General features: G+C 39.0%; 1 gene segment (V, D, J or C); it reads left to right on the forward strand.

Moving 5' to 3' along the window:
• The first annotated feature begins 11007 nt into the window (after window positions 1-11007).
• On the forward strand, window positions 11008-11484 carry LOC130882587 (Ig heavy chain V region 108A-like). The segment is given in 2 exon segments: window positions 11008-11080; window positions 11165-11484. Coding segments are annotated over 2 exon segments (366 nt in total).
• The last annotated feature ends 9141 nt before the right edge of the window (window positions 11485-20625 follow it).

The following is a 20625-nucleotide window of genomic DNA, read 5'->3' on the forward strand; positions in this document are numbered from 1 at the left end:
ATCTGGTAGCCATTCCAAGTTCAAGTCTCTTGTCACCCCTTAGGTGGCTCCCTTACCTAAGGTATGAGTTTCCCTCCTCCCCTATCCAACCTTTCTTTATCCCCATTCACCCCGATTCCCCCAGTTCCCCTCATCCTCTCCTTCACACTTTTCTCTCCCCATCACCCCTCATCCCCATCCCACCCCACCCCCAAGATTCCAATTTTTTGCCCATCAGTCATGACTATTTCCCATAGCTGAGAGGATATCTATATGTTTTCCCTTGGGTTTACCCTCTTGTTTAGCTTCTTTAGGATCACAAATTATAGACTCAGTGGCCCCTATCCATGGCTAGAAACCAATTATGAGTGAGTACATCCCATGTTCTTCTTTTTGGGTCTGGGTTACCTCACTAAGGATCGTATTTTCTATTTCCATCCATTTGCATGCAAAATTCGAGAAGTCATTGTTTTTTACCGCAGAGTAGTACTCTAATGTGTATATATTCCACACTTTCTTCATCCATTCTTCCATTGAAGGGCATCTAGGTTGCTTCCAGGTTCTGGCTATTACAAATAATGCTGCTATGAACATAGTTGGACAAATGCTTTTGTCATATGATAGGGCATCTCTTGGGTATATTCCCAAGAGTGGTATTGCTGGGTCCAGGGGTAGGTTGATCCCAATTTTTCTGAGAAACCACCACACTGATTTCCAAAGTGGTTGCACAAGTTTGCAGTCCCACCAGCAATGGATGAGGGTACCCCTTTCTCCACAACCTCTCCAGCAAAGGCTATCCTTGGTGTTTTTGATTTTAGCCATTCTGACAGGTGTAAGATGATATCTCAAAGTTGTTTTGATTTGCATTTCTCTGATCGCTAAGGAGGTTGAGCATGACCTTAAGTATCTTTTGGCCATTTTAACTTCTTCTGTTGAGAATTCTCTGTTCAGTTCAGTGCCCCATTTTTTAATTGGGTTAATTATCCTTTTAAAGTCTAGTTTCTTGAGTTCTTTATATATTTTGGAGATCAGACCTTTGTCTGTTGCGGGGTTGGTGAAGATCTTCTCCCAGTCAGTAGGCTGCCTTTTTGTCTTAATGACAGTGTCCTTTGCTTTACAGAAGCTTCTCAGTTTCAGGAGGTCCCATTTATTCAATGTTGCCCTTAATGTCTGTGCTGCTGGGGTTATACATAGGAAGCGATCTCCAGTGCCCATATGTTGTAGGGTACTTCCCATTTTCTCTTCTATCAGGTTCAGTGTGTTCAGATTGATATTGAGGTCTTTGATCCATTTGGACTTGAGTTTTGTGCATGGTGATAGATATGGGTCTATTTTCATTCTTCTACAGGTTGACATCCAATTGTGCCAGCACCATTTGTTGAAGATGCTTTCTTTCTTCCATTGTATACTTTTAGCTCCTTTATCAAAAATCAGTTGTTCATAGGTTTGTGGGTTAAAATCCGGGTCTTCTATACGATTCCATTGGTCGACTTCTCTGTTTTTATGCCAGTACCACGCTGTTTTCATTACTGTAGCTCTGTAATAGAGTTTGAAGTCAGGGATGGTAATGCCTCCAGAAGTTCCTTTATTGTATAAGATTGTTTTGGCTATCCTGGGTTTTTTGTTTCTCCATATAAAGTTGATTATTGTCCTTTCAAGATCTGTGAAGAATTTTGATGGGATTTTAATGGGGATTGCATTGAATCTATAAATTGCCCTTGGTAGAATTGCCATTTTTACTATGTTGATTCTCCCAATCCAAGAGCAAGGGAGATCCTTCCATTTTCTGGTATCCTCTTCAATTTCTTTCTTCAATGCCTTAAAGTTTTTGTCAAATAGATCCTTCACTTCCTTGGTTAGAGTTACCCCAAGATATTTTATGCTGTTTGTGGCTATCGTGAAAGGTGATGATTCTCTTATTTCTCTCTCTGCTTCCAGATCCTTTGTGTATAAGAGGGCGACTGATTTTTTGGAGTTGATCTTGTATCCTGCCACATTACTAAAGGCGTTTATCAGCTGTAGGAGTTCTTTGGAGGAGTTTTTGGGGTCGCTCATGTACACTATCATATCATCTGCAAATAATGCAAGTTTAACTTCTTCCTTTCCAATTTGAATCCTCTTTATCCCCTTATGTTGTCTTATTGCTATTGCTAAAACTTCGAGAACTATATTGAAGAGGTATGGAGAGAGTGGACAGCCTTGGCGTGTTCCTGATTTTAGTGGGATGGCTTTAAGTTTCTCTCCATTTAATTTGATATTAGCTGTCGGCTTGCTGTATATAGCTTTAATTATATTTAGGTATGACCCTTGTATCCCTAATCTCTCCAAGACTTTTATCATAAAGGGATGTTGAATTTTGTCAAATGCTTTTTCAGCATCTAATGAAACGATCATATGGTTTTTTTCTTTCAGTTTATTTATATGATGGATTACATTGATAGATTTGCGTATGTTAAACCAGCCCTGCATCTCTGGTATGAAGCCTACTTGATCATAATGGATAATTTTTCTAATGTGTTCTTGGATTCGGTTTGCCAGAATTTTGTTGAGGATTTTTGCGTCGATGTTCATGAGTGAGATTGGCCTGTAATTCTCTTTCTTGGTTGTGTCTTTGTGTGGTTTTGGTATCAGAGTTACTGTAGCTTCATAAAAGGAATTTGGCAATGACTCTTCTGTTTCTATATTGTGAAATACATTAAGGAGAATAGGTATTAGGTCTTCTTGGAAGTTCTGGTAGAATTCTGCACTGAAACCATCTGGTCCTGGACTTTTTTTGGAAGGGAGGTTTTTGATAACAGCTTCTAATTCTTCACGACTAACCGGTCTATTTAGGTTGTTCACCTGGTCCTGGTTTAACTTTGGTAAATGGTATTTATCTAAAAAAGCGTCCATTTCTTTTACATTTTCCAGTTTTGTGGCATACAGGCCTTTGTAGTAAGATCTAATGATTCTCTGAATTTCCTCTGTGTCTGTGGTTATGTCTCCCTTTTCATTTCTGATCTTATTAATTTGCAAATTCTCTCTCTGCCGTTTGATTAAATTGGATAGGGGTTTATCAATCTTGTTGATTTTCTCCAGGAACCAGCTTTTTGATTCATTGATTCTTTCAATTGTTTTCTGTGTCTCTATTTTGTTGATTTCAGCCCTCAGTTTGATTATTTCCAGTCTTCTACCCCTTCTAGGTGAGTCTGCTTCTTTTTTTTTCTAGAGCTTTCAGGTGGGCTGTTAAGTCTCCAATGTGTGCTTTCTCTGTTTTCTTTAAGTGGGCAGTTAGTGCTATGAACTTTCCTCTCAGAACTGCTTTCATAGTGTCCCATAGGTTTGAGTATGTTGTTTCTTTATTTTCATTGTCTTCAAGGAAGAGTTTAATTTCTTTCTTTATTTCTTCCTTAATCCAGGAATGGTTCAGTAGTTGACTATTCAGTTTCCATGAGTTTGTAGGCTTTCTGGGGGTAGCATTGTTGCAGAATTCTAGCTTTAATACATGGTGATCTGATAAGATACAGGTGGTTATTAATATTTTTTTGTAACTGTGGATGTTTGCTTTGTTACCGAGTATGTGGTCGATTTTTGAGAAGGTTCCATGAGCTGCAGAGAAGAAGGTATATTCTTTCCTATTTGGGTGGAATATTCTATAGATGTCTGTTAAGTCCATTTGATTCATTACCTCCATTAATTCTCTTATTTCTCTGTTAGGTTTCTGCCTAATTGACCTGTCCATTGGTGAGAGAGGAGTATTAAAGTCTCCTACTATTAATGTGTGCGGTTTGATGGCTGCCTTGAGTTTTAACAATGTTTCTTTTACGTACGTGGGTGCTTTTATATTAGGGGCATAGATATTCAGGATTGAGACTTCATCCTGATGAATTGTTCCTGTTATGAGTAGAAAATGTCCCTCTCCATCTCTCCTGATTGATTTAAGTTTGAAGTCAACTTTGTTAGAAATTAGTATGGCCACCCCTGCTTGTTTCTTAGGTCCATTTACTTGATAAGCCTTATCCCAACCCTTTATTCTGAGTAGGTGCCTGTCTTTGTGGTTGAGGTGTGTTTCTTGTAAACAGCAGAATGTTGGATCCTGTTTTCGTATCCAATCTCTTAGTCTGTGCCTTTTTATAGGAGAGTTGAGTCCATTGACATTAAGTGATATTAATGACCAGTGGTTGTTAACTCCGGTCATTTTTTAAGTTGGAAATTTTGTGTGTTCCCCTTCTTTGTGTTGCGCTGGTGAAGGGTCTCTAGTTGTCTGAGATATTGTGGTCATTGCTGGACTCCTTGGTTAGTGATTTTCCTTCTATTACTTTCTGTAAGGCTGGATTTGTGGCTACGTATTGTTTAAATTTGTTTTTATCCTGGAAAATTTTGTTTTCTCCATTTATAGTGAACGAAAGCTTGGCTGGGTATAGTAGTCTGGGCTTGCATCCATGGTCTCTTAGTTTCTGCAGTACATCTATCCAGGACCTTCTGGCTTTCATGGTTTCCATAAAGAAGTCAGGTGTAAGTCTGATAGGTTTACCTTTATAAGTAACTTGGCCTTTTTCCTTTGCTGCTCTTAGTATTCTTTCTTTATTCTGTATGCTTTGTGTTTTGATTATTATATGGCGAGAGGATGTTTTTTTTTGATCCAGCCTATTCGGTGTTCTGTATGCTTCTTGAATCTTCATAGGTATATCTTTCTTTAGGTTGGGAAAGTTTTCTTCTATAATTTTATTAAATATATTTTCTGGACCGTTGAGCTGCGCTTCTTCTCCTTCTTCTATTCCTATTATTCTTAGGTTTGGTCTTTTTATTGTGTCCCATATTTCCTGAATGTTTTGTGATGAGAATTTGTTGGCCTTGCTGTTTTCTTCGATCAGCGTGTTTATTTTCTCTATGGTATCTTCAGAATCTGAGATTCTTTCTTCTATCTCTTGTATTCTGTTGGTTATGCTTGCTTCTGTAGTCTCTATTCGTTTACCTAGATTTTCCCTGTCCAGCTGACCTTCTGTTTGTGTTTTCTTCTTTGCCTCCATTTCAGTTTTTAAGTCTTGAACTGTTTCCATTATCTGTTTGATTGTTTTTCCTTGGTTTCCTAGGGTATCATTCACTGATTTACTCAATTCTTCAAACTTTCTGTTATACTTCTCATCCATTTCTATAAGGGCAGTTTTTACATGTTGTTTAAGGGTGTCAATCACTTTCATAAAGTCAATTTTATCTACTTCTTCATGATTAAGGTGTTCATGTCCACCTGTTGGGAGGTCGCTGGGTTCTGGTGGTTTCATATAGTTTTTCAGATTGTTAGGTGAATTCTTGCATTGGCGCCTGCCCATCTCTTTCTCCGAATGCTCCCCTCTGGATCTTCTTTTACAGGATCAGGTCTCCTTGCCTACTGATGTACCTTCCCAGTGATGGCTCTCTGCAGTGCTAGTCTCCTGGTGTTATAGTGATGTCTCTCCTTGCTTGTTGCAGGCAGGCCAGTGAGACAAAGGAGGTCTCGCCTGCCTACTTGCCCTGAGGATTTGCCCCCAGCGCCAGACAGACTGAGCTGGATGGTGTTATGTGCCCAAAGAGGAAAGGGGACAGAAGGAAGAAGGGTTCTGGATGCAAGCTGGGTGGGACAAGAAGAGAGAGGCAGTATGGGGGGGTAGAGCCCCTGCAGGGAGCCCGGGGAGTATAGGGAGGGGATGAGGAACTTCAGAGTTCCCTGTCCAGGGCTGCTTCCGCCGCCACTGGTCACAAACTCACCGCCCTGCTGTCTCTCCTGGTGCCGAGATCAGATCTCGGTGCAGGTTGGGTAGTTCGTAAACAAAGCGCCTACCTTGGTTGGTGCAGGCGGGCCAGAGAGACAAAGGAGGTCTCGCCTGCCTACTTGCCCTGAGGGTTTGCCCCCAGCGCCAGACAGACTGAGCTGGATGGTGTTATGTGCCCAAAGAGGAAAGGGGACAGAAGGAAGAAGGGTTCTGGATGCAAGCTGGGTGGGACAAGAAGAGAGAGGCAGTATGGGGGGGTAGAGCCCCTGCAGGGAGCCCGGGGAGTATAGGGAGGGGATGAGGAACTTCAGAGTTCCCTGTCCAGGGCTGCTTCCGCCGCCACTGGTCACAAACTCACTGCCCTGCTGTCTCTCCTGGTGCTGAGATCAGATCTCGGTGCAGGTTGGGTAGTTCGTAAACAAAGTGCCTACCTTGGTTGGTGCAGGCGGGCCAGAGAGACAAAGGAGGTCTCGCCTGCCTACTTGCCCTGAGGGTTTGCCCCCAGCGCCAGACGGACTGAGCTGGATGGTGTTATGTGCCCAAAGAGCCTTATGTTGATTCTTTGGATTTTCTTGTGATGGTTCTGGCATCTACAATTCTTCATCCCTGTCTTTTACAGGATTCCCCAAATCCGCCCAGTGTTTGACTGTGAGTCTCTTCATTTATTTCCATTAATTGTTTTATGAAGCCTCTCTGATGACAATTGGGCTAGGCACCAATCTATGAGTATAGCAGAATATTGTTAGTAATCATTTCATTATTTTTTTTTCACAGTCAGGTGTGGTTTTATCTTAGGTCTCTGAGCTATCCATCCTCTGGATCATGGTCCTCCAAGCATTGTCAAAAGTGGGCTCACTTGCTTGGCATGGGTCTTAAGCTGGACCAGTTATTGCTTGATTACCCCAACATCCCTGCCACCTATACACTAGCATACCTTGTAGCCAGGACAAATTGTAGGCTGGAGGTTTTATGGATAGCTGGTTATCCCAGACCCTCCACTGAAAGTCTTATCTGGTTATTGAAGTTTGTCAGTTCAGATTCTGTATCTCCCATTGTTAGGGTCACAATCATAGATTCCATGGAATTTCTATTGTGATAGGTGTCTATCTTGTCCCTGAATTGCCTCCCCAATCCAGTTGTCTCTCCCAGCACTCTCTCTCTCCATCCTCCCTACACTTGACCCCTCTCTTCCTGTCCAACTTAAGCCTCACCTCCAACCATGATGTCTATTCTTCTATTTCCCCAAAGTAGGGAGATTCATATGCTACTCCTTAACTCTCCTTGTTACTTTGCCTACCTGGGTATATGGATTGTAGCATGGCTTTCCTTTACAGATAATATCTACTTACAAATGAGTACTTACCATGCTTGTATTTTAAGGTCTGGGTTAACTCATTCAGGATGAATTTTTCTAGTTCTATCCATTTGTCTGCAAATTTCATGGTGTCATTTTTAATAGCTGAGTATTCCTATATTGTGTAAATGCGTCACAATTTCTATATCCATTCTTTGTTTGAGTGCCATCTAGTTTGTTTCCAGTTTCTGGCTATTATGCTGCTATGGACATAGTTGAGCAAGAATCTTTATGATAGTGTGGAGTGTTCTTTGGGTATATGCCCGAGGTTGGTATAGGTAGATCTTGAGGTAGAGGTTTTCCATTTTTGAGAAACTGACATATTGATTTCCAAAGTGGCTGCACAAGTTTGCACTTCCATCATCAGTGGAAGAGAGTTTCTCTTGCTCTATATCCTCTTCAGTTAAATGTGTTCCTGTGATTTTAATGTTACAGGTGTAAGATGGAATCTCAGAGTCATTTTATATTGGGGACCTCTGAGTACCAGCCTCAGTGTCTAACAAGGTTGAAAACTTCTTAGAATGCTTCCCCAACATTTGAGATTCATCTGTTGAAGATTTTGTCTTTAGATCTAATCCCCATTTTTATATTGAATTTTTGTCTTTTTATTAATTTTTATTGAGCTCTATATTTTTCTATGCTCCCCTCTCTGCTTCTCCCTCACTTTCAACTTCCCCCAAGGTCCCCATGCTCCCAATTACTCAGGAGATCTTGTCTTTTTCTACTTCCCATGTAGATTAAATCTATGTATCACTCTCTCAGGGTCCTCATTCTTGTCTAGGTTCTCTGGGAATTGTGATTTGTGGGCTGGTTTTCTTTGCTTTATGTTTAAAAACCACTTATGAGTGAGTACATGTGATAATTGTCTTTCTGTGTCTGGGTTAATTCACTCAAAATGATGTTTTCTATCTCCATCCATTTTCCTGCAAAATTCAAGATGTAGTTATTATTTTCTGCTGGGTAGTTCTCTATTGTGAAATTGTACCACGTTTTCCTTATCCATTCTTTGTCAAGGGGTTTATGTTTATAGCAACATTATTTGTCATAGACAGAACCCGGAATTATTTGTTTTTTGTGTCTAATCTTGAGTTCTTTATATATTTGTGGGGTAGGTAAAGATCTTTACCACTCTGTAAACTGCCATTTAGTTATTTTGATAGGGTTATTTTTTGCCTTACAAAAGCTTTGTAGTTTCATCAGGTGCTATTTGTTAATTGGTGATCTTATTGCCTGTACAATTGATGCTCTGTTCAAAAATTTTTCTCCTGTGCCAATATGTGCAAAGCTATTCCTCACTTTCTCTTTTATCAGGTTCAGTTTATTTGGTTTTATGTTGAGGACTTTTATCTACTTTGCCTTAAGTTTTGTGCAGGGTGATAGATATGGTCCTATTTGTACTCTTCTACATCTTGACATCTATTTAGACCACCATTTGTTGAAGATACTTTCTTGTTTCCATTGTATAATTTTTTCTTCCTTCTCAAAAATCAAGTGTCTTTAGGTTTGTTGATAGGACTTCAGTTCAATTCCATTGTTCAACCAGTTTGTTTGTATGTCAATACAATGAAATTTTTGTTACTTTTCTCTACAGTACAGATTAAAATCAGGAATGGTGATACCTGTAGAAGTTCTTTTATAGTACAGGACTGTTTTAGCTATCAGCAATCTGATTTCTAAAGTCACTACAGAAGTTTAACTTACATCAACATGTGACTATAGATTACTCTTTCCACACATGCATGCCTACATTTGTTGTCTTTTATTTTCTTGTTTACAATTTTTCTTATTGAGGCTATAATGTATCATTGGGGTTGTTTTAATCTGAATTTCATGGGTGAACTAAGGACTTTGGTTGTAGGCCATAGAGAATACTATCTTGAACTGAACAGGAAATTCTCACTGCTTGTTCTGTTTTCTAGTGCAGAAAGGTGCTGGGAAGCCTTCAGGGAGAGAAAGACATCAATAATCTCACACAGTACCAGATCTTGCAGTCTACTTTATTAGCCTCTAGGTAAGAGGTACCAACTAGTGGTTCTTGTTACACTCTGAATAACTGCTTTCTAATTGGAACCTGCTCCATAGGAAAGACACCATCGTTAGTAAACACGCTCAAATAATCACGACTAGGAAAGACATAGCCGAAGTAGACCCTAGTTGTATTGCTAATGGTTATGTTGTCTAACTGCCTATAAATATATCTGTTTATATATGATAAATTAGTGCTGATTTCAGCCTTGATCATGGAAGCATCTGTGTGTAGTGATGATCACTGTAGACATTCATGACTTGTCAAAGTGCAGAGAATGAATGACTGAGTACTCAGCCACAGTGAATAGTCTGTATCTATCTCCTCCTTCCTCCAAATGAAGGATCATTATGAAACAGAGAAAAGAATGTAAGGTTCAGAGAATGAGGTTGAATGTCATGGAATTCTATTTACAGTGATTGACATGTACACTGTTGTCATTGCACAAAGGACCTCTTAGCAACTGTTGTTAACAGCCCAAGTCCTGCACAAAATCAAATCAGTTAAAATTACATGAAAGCCTGTGGAAAGGCTAAGCAGGCAAATGTGTCTCTTGATCAAATTGACAGTATTAGTTTGATTTCTGAAAGCCACCTCTTAGAAGAAGAGAATTGAACTCCATATGTTGTGCCATGCCCCCTCCCCCTACTAAACAAAATATATCTTAAAAGACTACAATACAGGTGGGGGAGGAACTGCCCATGGATCACTGCCAGTTGAGGAGATGTTAACATTGGAAGAATGCATAGGAAGTTTTCTTTTCTTAGAAGTGTGAACACTTGGCAGTTACTTATGAGCTAGTGGATAACACACACCATATCTATACAGACAGCATTTATTAGACTTCCAGAGTTGTTCATTAATTAAACCAAAGAGATGAATATATTAGAAGAAAGACCTTTTGTTTTGAAAGATCATAAGGGGAGTAAGAGGGACATAGTGTGTGAGAATATGATGAAAATGTATTGCATTCATAAATGAAAATTGCAAGGAATGAACAAGATCATTCTGAAATAGCAATATTCCATATGTTTAGAATTTTCATATAGGTGTAATATGTCCACTATACATATTTACCCTATAAAGTCAACCTATGATTTTCTTTCCCCTCCATATCCATTTGCCAAATTTATTCCGTTGGACATTTTCAGTTCTATGTCTTTATATATGTGCATTCACAATTATTTCTAACTGTATGATACCTAAGGACTACAAATAGGATCCAGATAAAATCTGTTTCTAAGAGAGTCTTAAATTTCTTAATGTCATCACCAATTGCAATCATTTTCCTCAAAGTGATATGTTTTTTATACATTACTGATGAATAAATTATGTTTTATAGCATATATATCAAGTTTTCTTAATACAGTCATTTTTTCAAAGACAAGTAGTTTGTGTCTATAATTTATCAACTGTAGACAATGCTGCAATAACATTTGTGTGCAAAATTTTCTGAGATATTTACACTTTTGATCATTTGTGTAAGTGTTTTTGTAGGTAGTCTTCTGGAGAAACACTTGCCAATTTTTGTATATGAGAAAAAACTAAACATTCTCAAATTTTACAAGTTTTGAAATCCTTTTTCACAAATACTAACTGTAAATCTATTGTCACAAGAAAAACAATTGTCTGTGGCTGAAGTTTCTTTGTAAATTGAGAGTTTATGTCTTAGTGTTACATCCAAAGATCTGCACAAGTCTTGGAGATATAGTATGGGTTTCATTTACTCAGAGAAGATTAGAATTTGGACTTTAGCATGCAGCTGCCTGACCCAACGTCCCCTACCTCTTTCTTCTAAAGCTGTACTAGGACCTTATCTAACAGGTACACTGCTCATGAATATACAAATGACATGAGACTATAGTGGTAAATACAGAGATGTCCACACCCAGAACAACATATGATCAGTGTCCTCTCCACAGTCACTGAGCACACAGGTCCTTACCATGGAGTGGAGCTGGATCACTCTCTTCCTCCTGTCACTAACTACAGGTAAAGGGGCATTCCAGTTCCAAATCTGAAGAGTGAACAGGGACTGAGGTGACAATGACATCTAAACTGTTTTTTTCTCTACAGGTATCGACTCTCAGCTGCAGCAGTCTGGGCCTGAGCTTGTGAGGCCTGGAACCTCTGTAAAATTGTCCTGCAGGGACTCTGATGATATCACTTATTACTATATTCACTGGGTGAAGCAGAGTCCTGGTCAGGGCCTGGAGTGGATTGGAAGCTTTATTCCTGTAAATGGTAATACTAACTACAATCAGAAGTTCCAGGGCAAGGCCACACTGACTGCAGACACATCCTCCAACACAGCCTACATGGAGCTCAGAAGCCTGAATTCTGAAGACTCTGCGGTTTATTACTGTGCAAGACACAGTGTTGCAACCACATCCTGAGTGTGTCAGAAACCCTGAAGGAGGAGGAAGTTGCCTGGGACTGAGATGACAGAGATGATTAGCATGAAGATTTATACAGAAATAATCTTTCTGAGTGTCTGTTTTTCTGCTTCCTTCTCTATAAATAAAATGATGCTAATTGATCCTCATTGACATGTTTCTCTGTAATAAAACACTAAAGAAGGGAAAACCATGTTACTGCATATTAACAGAATTATCTCTGGATTAGAACAGACTTGAACTTTTGGGAGTAGGTATGAATAATGTATAATATGAATTTTACCAGTAAAGTTCACATAAACAGCATCTGACCAAACCAAAACTCCTCTCACAGTCTTAAGTGGCATGAATGTGTGTTTTATAATTCTACCTGTGTTGTGCAGCAGAATTTCAGTTTCTAAGAACTGAAGAGATATTTACATCATAATCTACTACCACATAAGTGTAAATCTTGTAATTTGACAAAATATTATTAAATTACTTTTCATAGAACTAATTTATTACCCTGTGTGTATACATGTCAATTATGATAAGTTTGATATTATTCATATCAATCTGATCTTAAGTTACTGCCTTTTCAACAACAGCACCCTGACCTACAGTCTCAGGCTTTTAAGATCTGGCCTCTTCTGACACACCATCATCCTTCATGTTCCTCTGGATATGTTGAAGTCACTCTTGTTCTATAGAGTGATTGGGTTTGGATACCTGGGCCAATAACAAGCAACACGGAAACCTGTCATCCTTGATCATCTCAAGGGGTTGAATCAGTAAGAAATCTCTGTAGTGTAGAGGGATAGTTTGGCATGTTCCTGTAACAAACATAAACCCCCTTGAAATATGAATGCTATGTACTGAATATTGATGTCATAATCTTTATATGTCAAGGTAGGCAGGAATTCTGTTGGCCTATTCTGTGTTAGAGATCACTTAAACCTCTGTTGAATTTACAATACTGTTTGAATTAAAATACTGTCTTCATAAAACACTCTCCTGTCTCCACCAACAGGAAAGTATTAATGGTCAGCAGGCAAGGGATTCTTCCGTTTTTTTTTTTCCTCTGAATTGATTAAGTCTCAAAAATTTTAAGCCATCAGTCAAGTGACTGTAAGACCTTAATTTAAGCAGTTGCCTTTTGCATGCTGCAGAGCCATTTTGAAGTGCCCCAAACACTTATACTGCTAACTTAAACACTTTATACTCCCTATTCTGTACAGCCACTGTGGAATTTGTATGACTGCTCCAGAGGAAGATTAGAATGGACTTACCCCAGCAACCAGCCATACCACTCTAGAGCATGTACCCAAATGACTCTACATTCTACTAAAGACACTTACTCAATAATGTTCACTGCTAATCTACAGATAATAGCCAGAAATTGAAAAGAACCTCATTGCTCCTGTTATCCATTCCAGGATCCTTTTTTTGTGTGGAACCATTATCCTCCCTGCCTTTGATGAGGACATTTATAATGATGTTTGAATTTCATGGAGATAATGTCAGACACATTCCTATTTCAAGATATAAAATTTAATCATAATTGAAAAATCATTGTGACATTGAAATGCCCTGGAAAATGATCAAGTGTAGGTGCAGGTCTTATTGCGCATCCTTCCATGAGGGTTCAGTGCCTCAGCTTTTTCTCAGATTGAGGGTTTGGTTTCTTTATACAGTGTTACTATATCTTTGTGGTAAGTGCAATCTCATGGTTTAGATACATCTTTAGGCCCTTTGTGGTGACTTTCAGGATCTTCTGTCACTCTGGCCCTCCCCAGACTCCTGCTTGGGGTCTGAGAGAAATAAACTAACTAATCATGTCTTTGCCTACAGTTTATGTTTTCTGTTGGTGCTGTTTTTTAAAGAATCTGAGTGCAGCATAAAGATGAAGGTACTGATATTGAATAAATAGAAATTTCAAATACATGATCCAGGAAATTAACAGATTAGTATTCAACAAACTATCACTCTCTTCCATGCAATTATAGACTGAATAGCTGCCAGCCTACAAGGTCACCTACTCTTTTCTGCTGCATTCACACAGCACTCATCAGATGTGTTGTTTACCAAAGGCCTGTCTGTACCAGGTGGGCTACTTTCTTTGGGGAAAAAGGTGAACTCCTGTGAGGGCTTCTGTGCCTCCCCTCACAGACGGGCTTGACTAGAATCCTAAAACTTAAGTCCTTCATCAAAGCCAGGACCTGGCATGGAATGCAAGTCTCTTCTGGATTCATTCAACTTTGTGTGGAAAAGCTAAGCTGGGTCTGGGTACTCACTGGTGTACAGCCATGGACAGAATTCCTTCTTCATTCTTGCTGCTGATTTACCTGCATGTGAGTGTCAAGGAGCAAAAGTGTCAAACTTCTATATTATCACCTATTCCAACCTTATCATCTGCTTTCCTTTCTCCACAGTTGTCCTGTCTCAGGTTACCCTAAAGGAACCTGGCCCTGGGCTGTTGCATTCTGCCCAGGATCTCTTACTGACCTGCACTTTCTCTGGTATTTCACTGAAAACTTCTGGTATAGGTGTGAGTTGGATCCATCAGCCCTCAGGAAAGGTTTTGGAGTGGCTTGCAAACATCTTGTGGAATGATACTAAGTTCTACAACACAATCCTGAAGAGCTGGCTCACAGTCTCCAAGGACACCAACAACCGGGTATTCCTCAAGATTGCCAGAGTGTGTACTGCAGATACTGCTACACACGTCTGTGTACAGACAGCACATTGACAGAGCCTCAGCTGTCAGCTAGACAATAGTTCTGGCTGCTTCTCAGCACTATGCCTTCCTCTTACAGTTTATGGGTTTGGGAGCAGACACAGTTTACCTGCTAACCTCTGGGAATTCCTCTACACTATTTGTTTCAGAGCCCTGGATTCCTGATACACAAATAAAGTCCCTTTTAAAAATTATTCAGGAATAAAAATCTGTTGCTAAGAGTTTTTGGAGGCCCAAAAACATGCACCTATTTCCACCTTGTCTGAAAGTCAGAGAGTTTTTGTTTTTCCAAAATTGTTGACAAGTGTGACTGCACATCCTGACCTAGGATGTGGTTATTTGGTCCTCTTGACATTAAGATGGCCCAATAGGTATTTTCACTCCACCCTGACTAATGATCAGGATTTTTAAGCATACCTCTGCTGCTTACTTTGAAATAGGAGTTTTCACCTTGGGAGTTTTTGCCTTCAGGATAGTTGGTCTAAGGTGGGTTCACTGCCTATACAGTAGAGTGCTAATAATTTGTTGTCTTAATGTATTGAAGCAAATAATGTCCTTTGTATCATGTTAAAGCTGTTGCCTATCTTCTTCCCCCTGTTGTATTGGGGGTATACAATTGTATGGAATATTAAATGCAGGCAAATTTCAGTATTCACTGGATGTCCCTCTTGATACTATCCTATGCTTCTGTTTTTATTATTTTCATGTGTGTACTGATACTCATTACTGACTGTACTAATCTCCATTTCCCTACCCTGTTAAGTGGTATCTTTGCTGAAGCTTGTCTCCAACAGTTTTTTTTTTAACTATTAAGGGTGTCTTGTTCCTAACCCAGGTGGTTTAGGGTTGTGTTTCCACTCAGTGTTTGACCTCAAAACCCCAAAAGAGAAGATTCCAAATTATTGCAACATTCATCATCCATAAACTACTGGATATTTGGAAAATTGTCATTCCTGAACAAACATTCATAAATTGAATCATTGGCCAAAGTAGCTTCATGTTTATCACAAAATACCTCAGGATATTGCCAAGGCTATTGGTTGCTCTCCACAAGCTGATGGTAAAACCTTATTGCTAAAGACAACACATATATTTTATTGATCATGTAGAATTTGAGTTGGCACCTTAGTGGAAGCCTTATCTACTAACTACTGTTCATAGCAGTAGAAGGTACTTGGCATGCTCTCAGAGGAGAAGTGTAATAATAAACCTAACAACAAACTGTGACCCACAATGGTGATCTGCCTGTTAGTTATGCTTGTGTATTCATCAATGGCACAAATATTAGGGGCGTAATCAACCATCTTGAGTAGATTTAAAGACCACTCCATGAATGTAATCCATACTTGAAACTACTAGAATATTCTAGAAATTGTAGTGAGGTTGCTTATGGGAAAACTAATGTCATGCTAAAGAGCTATGGTTTTCAACCTGTGGGGTATGACCTCTTTCGGAATTGAAGAACCCTTTCACAGGGGTCACATACTCTTTAACAGGGTTCACATATCAGGTACACTGCCTGGTAGATATTTACATCATGGTTTGTAGTGAAACTTACAGTTATATAATAGCAACAAAATAATTTTTTGGTTAGGGGGTCACTACATCATGACAACCTATATTAACGGGTTGTAGCAATAGAAATGTTAAGGACCACTGTGCTAAAGGAATGGAACAATAAAATAATTCCCAATGACATGCCTGTATATGTATATTAATTTGAACTTCACAAAAGTATCATTAGTGTTGCTTCTTCTTTCATAATATGGGAAATAGCATCAAGAATCTCAAATGGACAATCTATAGAGCATGAGTTATATTGGACCACTCAGTTTTAAATAGTTGTCTTAAAGAAACGTTCTCCTCGGGACTCAGGGACTGAAGTAGAAGAAGAGCTGAAAAGATTGTAAGAGCCAGAGGTGTTGAATGAATCCAAGGAAACAGTCTCTTCCAGACACAATAGGATTGATGCATATATGAACTCACTAGATTGTGGAAGTAGATACAGGGCTTGCACATGTTCAAACAACATGGATTCTACTGCCAAGAGGGGAAAGAAACAGGACTCCCAATCCTAAAGAAGAAACTATCTGCAATTGGTATGAACATCCACAGAAAATTTAGTGGTCTTCAGGGGAATTTCACTGGCTGAAGTAAACACACTTCCCAATAGGTCTTATACTAATATCAATAAATCACAAAGTGGAATTTTTATAGATGTTTCTTTAACTGCATAAATTTATTTGGGCATTTTCTTGTCTTGATGATCTTTGTTTATATATTTTGGTTTCTGATACTTGTGTTTTTGTGAGTCTATGTGTGAGAAAGAGAGACAGATAGAGAGTCAGAGAGAAGAAGAGAGAAGGGGTTGTTTTTTAATGACTGAAAGAAAGGCTTGGCAAATCAATTAAAAGAAAGTGAGGAGGATATACAAATAGTTGGGAAAAAGAATAATTATGTTCAGAATGTATTGCTTAAAATATTTTTAACTAAAGAATATTTAAATGAAACATGCTATAATCCCCCTCTAAAATTGTGTATTGATTTTTTTTCATAAATGAGGATATTATGTATAGACTAAACATATTTATTAATATTTCTGGCATGAATGTGAACAAGCTGGTTAGAGAGTTCCCAACAATTTCTGGTCAGTTTCCTACTGCACTGTTGATTCCATCTCTTATAATCTGGTAGAATTTATAAAGATTTCTAAATGTTTTTCTGTTCAGATGTTTTATCACAACATGGGCAGAATCATTATAGAAAAGTGCTCCCTTCCAGATGTACTCAAGTACAATCACAGTCAAGCAAATCTTTGTAACTGACACCAAAGATTATAATTCAGTTTCCATTCACTTATTTCTCATTGTCTTACATGACATCACCAGGACAGGATTCATGGTCCAGTGCAGAGCTCTAAGATTCAGCCTCTTTTTATTGTTAGTTCATTTTTATTTTGTCTAAGTCAAGATGCCACTCATTGTCTATTCTTGGAAACACGGGCCTGTTTCAATACTAAGTTCAAAATTGTTTCAGCTCTAAGAGTCACCCAGTCCTGAGATGCATAAGTATTTACTCATTTATATCAATGTTACCACTCTCCTGTGCAATAAAGTGCAATTATTTACTTTGTCTATTAAACAGTGTAAAATGAATGATTTACCATGAACAGAACATCATTCTTCAGTTGAGAAGGTTCAAGATATCACTATTTGACACAGGCAATGACTTTCTTGTCCTTGATGATTTTGATTCATGAAATTCATGAATTTTCTGAGATGAATAACCTGAAGATCTTGTTTGTAAATTTTGCTGGAGGATATTGTACAGCTCTACAGAGACATATCCACCCTTTAGATACTGCACCTGAGGTATATGACCAATGAAGAAATCATGCTGTATCAATCTTTGAGTGACTCAGAGACAGGAGATCAGACTAGGTTTCATATAAAATCATCTTTGCAAATAGTGTTATGAATAGTGCAAATGGTTTTCAGGCCCTTTAGCAATGTTGAAAAGTATCAATTATAGCACAGTGAAAGAAGAAACTGCTGGGAATTCTGATGACTGAAAGCGAGCCCAGTCAGAGAAGTATGGAAAAATACACACAGTAAAGTGCGAGTGAGAATGCTAGACATCAATGTGTGCATGTATTTTAAGGAAACCTTTGCCCAGCTCAACACACATTGCCACAGCTGAGCCTGTGTTGTGATCCTCATATTAGTTTAACTTAGGAAAAAAAAAACTTATGCCTTCTTTTTATGATATCACTGTGTCAAGAGTTTAGTGCATGTATCTAGTGATGAGAGGAAAATACCTTTGTAAATCCACACTGCTCAATCAGCCAAAAATTTCATGCACATTCACACTCATAATAGCCACTAGCATCCCATGATGCTGGGCTATGAAGGACACCACCATACACTTTACCCAGGAAAGCAGAGAGGCTGAAATCCAAGAGGAGCACCACCACCTCCTGAAGTACCCTGGATTGTAGGGAAAATTGGTCCTCTACATGAAAAGAGAATCTTGTCTTCAAGGTATTTCTCAGTGTTCTGACAGTCCAGAGGAAATCATATAAATAATCACTTGTGATTGAAGAGAAGCCAAGCATTGGACTGGTTCCAGAATCCTCTATTTTGCAATGTTATGTCCATATGATTTGTGATCCTGAAGTTAGAGAAAAACATATGTGAATAGCCTCACTTTCTATAGCCACATTTTTGTTTTATTTTTAAGCTCCATTTTTGACATTTATCCACACTTGCACAGAAAATCTTACATAGTGCTATTAGCTTCTCTCATTCCTGGGAGCACAATCCTAAACAGTCTTCATCAGTGAAAACATTCAGCTCTGAAAAAGCTTTACTAACACATTCTCTTTTTTTATTATTAAAATTTTTTTATTAAAAATTTCAGCCTACTCCCCGCCTCCCTCCTCCCCCTCATCACATCCCCCTCCCCTCCCCCTCCCTCTCCAGTCCAAAGAGCAGTCAGGGTTCCCTGCCCTGTGGGCAGTCCAAGGTCATCCCCCCTCCATCCAGGTCTAGGAAGGTGTGCATCCAAACAGCCTAGACTCCCCCAAAGCCAGTACATGCAATAGGATCAAAACTCAGTGCCATTGTCCTTGGCTTCTCAGCAGCCCTCATTGTCCACCATATTCAAAAAGTCCGGTTTTATCCCATGCATTTTCAGTCCCAGTTCAGCTGGCCTTGGTGAGCTCCCAATAGATCAGCCCCACCGTCTCAGTGGGTGAGGGCTCCCCTCGCAGTCTTGACTTCCTTGCTCATGTTCTCCTTCCTTCTGTTCCTCATTTGGACCTTGGGGGCTCAGTCCAGTGCTCCAATTTGGGTCTCTGTCTCTATCTCCATCCATCGCCAGATGAAGGTTCTATGGTGATATGCAAGATATTCATTAGTATGGCTATAGGACTGGGACATTTCAGGCTCTCTCTCCTCAACTGCCCAAGAACCTAGTTGGGTACATCTCTCTGGACCCCTGGGAACCCCTCTAGAGTCAAGGCTTTTGCCAACCCTAAAATGGCTCCCTTAATTAAGATATATACTTCCCTGCTCCCATATCCATCCTTCCATTATCCCAACCATCCCATTCCCCACAGCTCTCTGCCAGATATTATCTAAACAGATCTACTTTTTCATACATGAAATACCGGGTCTAGATATTAGCCTTATCTGGTATTTGAACTGTTGACCATAACTTAGTCAAGGTAGAATGGAACCATACTTATGAGCCCAGTCAAAAGTGCAACATGAGAAACAGTTTGAGGCATGGTATACAATCTGTGAGTGTCCTCTTATCCTTCCTGGCCTGTTGTCCAACAGACCTTGAGAACAAAGAGGTGAAGTGTTGAAAGAAAGCTGTGTAAGTGAAGGGCTGTTCATGAAACAGAGAAAAGAGAGAATTTATGGTTCAGAGAATGAGGTTGAAAGTCATGGAATTCTATCTACAGAGATTGACATGTTCTCATTGCACAAATAACCTCTTAGCAGCTATTCTTATCAACAAACGACCTGCACAAAATCAAAACAGTTAAAATTGCAGCATGAAAAATGGTGGAAAGACTAAGCAGGCAAATGTGTCTCTTAGCCAAACTGACAATTTTAGTTTGAATCCTGAAAGCCACCTCTTAGAAGAACAGACTTTTGGTGTTCACCAAAAGTTGTCTTCTAAGTTCCTTGGCACATTTGTGGCCCTCCTCCTACTAAACAAAACATATCTTAAAAGACTACAACACAGGTGGGGGAGGGACTTCCCAGGAATCACTGCCAGCTAAGGAGATGTTAGCATTAGAAAAATGCATACATAGTTAGAATCCCCCCCCCATTTTTTTTTTTTTAAGAAATGTGCCCATTTGGCAGTTACTTTTGTGCTAGGGGATAAGGCCCACCATATCCTACAGACAACATTTATTACATTTACTGAGTTATTCATTAATAAAACAAAAGTGATCAATATGTTAGAAGAAAGACCTTTTGTTTTGAAAGATTATAAGGAGAGCAAGAGGGACATAGTCGTCGAGAATTTGATCAAAATGTATTGCATTCATAAATGAAAATTGCAAGGGATGAACAAAATTATTCTGGAATAGCAATATTCCATATGTTTAGAATTTTCATATAGGTGTATAATGTCCACTGTACATATTTACCCTAAAAAGTCAACCTACCATTTTCTTGCTCTTCCACATCCATTTGCCACTTTTATTCCATGGGACATTTTCAGTTCTACATCCTTACATATTCACAGTTATTTCTAACTATACGATATCTAATGACTGCAAATAGGACTCAGACAATATATGTTTCTGAGAGGGTCTTCAGATACTTAATAATGTCAGCACCAATTGCATTCATTTTCCTCAAAGTGATATAAGTTCCTTATACAATGCTTATGAATAAATTCTG

The sequence above is a fragment of the Chionomys nivalis genome, chromosome 10 (assembly GCF_950005125.1).
Source record: "Chionomys nivalis chromosome 10, mChiNiv1.1, whole genome shotgun sequence".
NCBI classification, from domain to species: Eukaryota; Metazoa; Chordata; class Mammalia; order Rodentia; family Cricetidae; genus Chionomys; species Chionomys nivalis.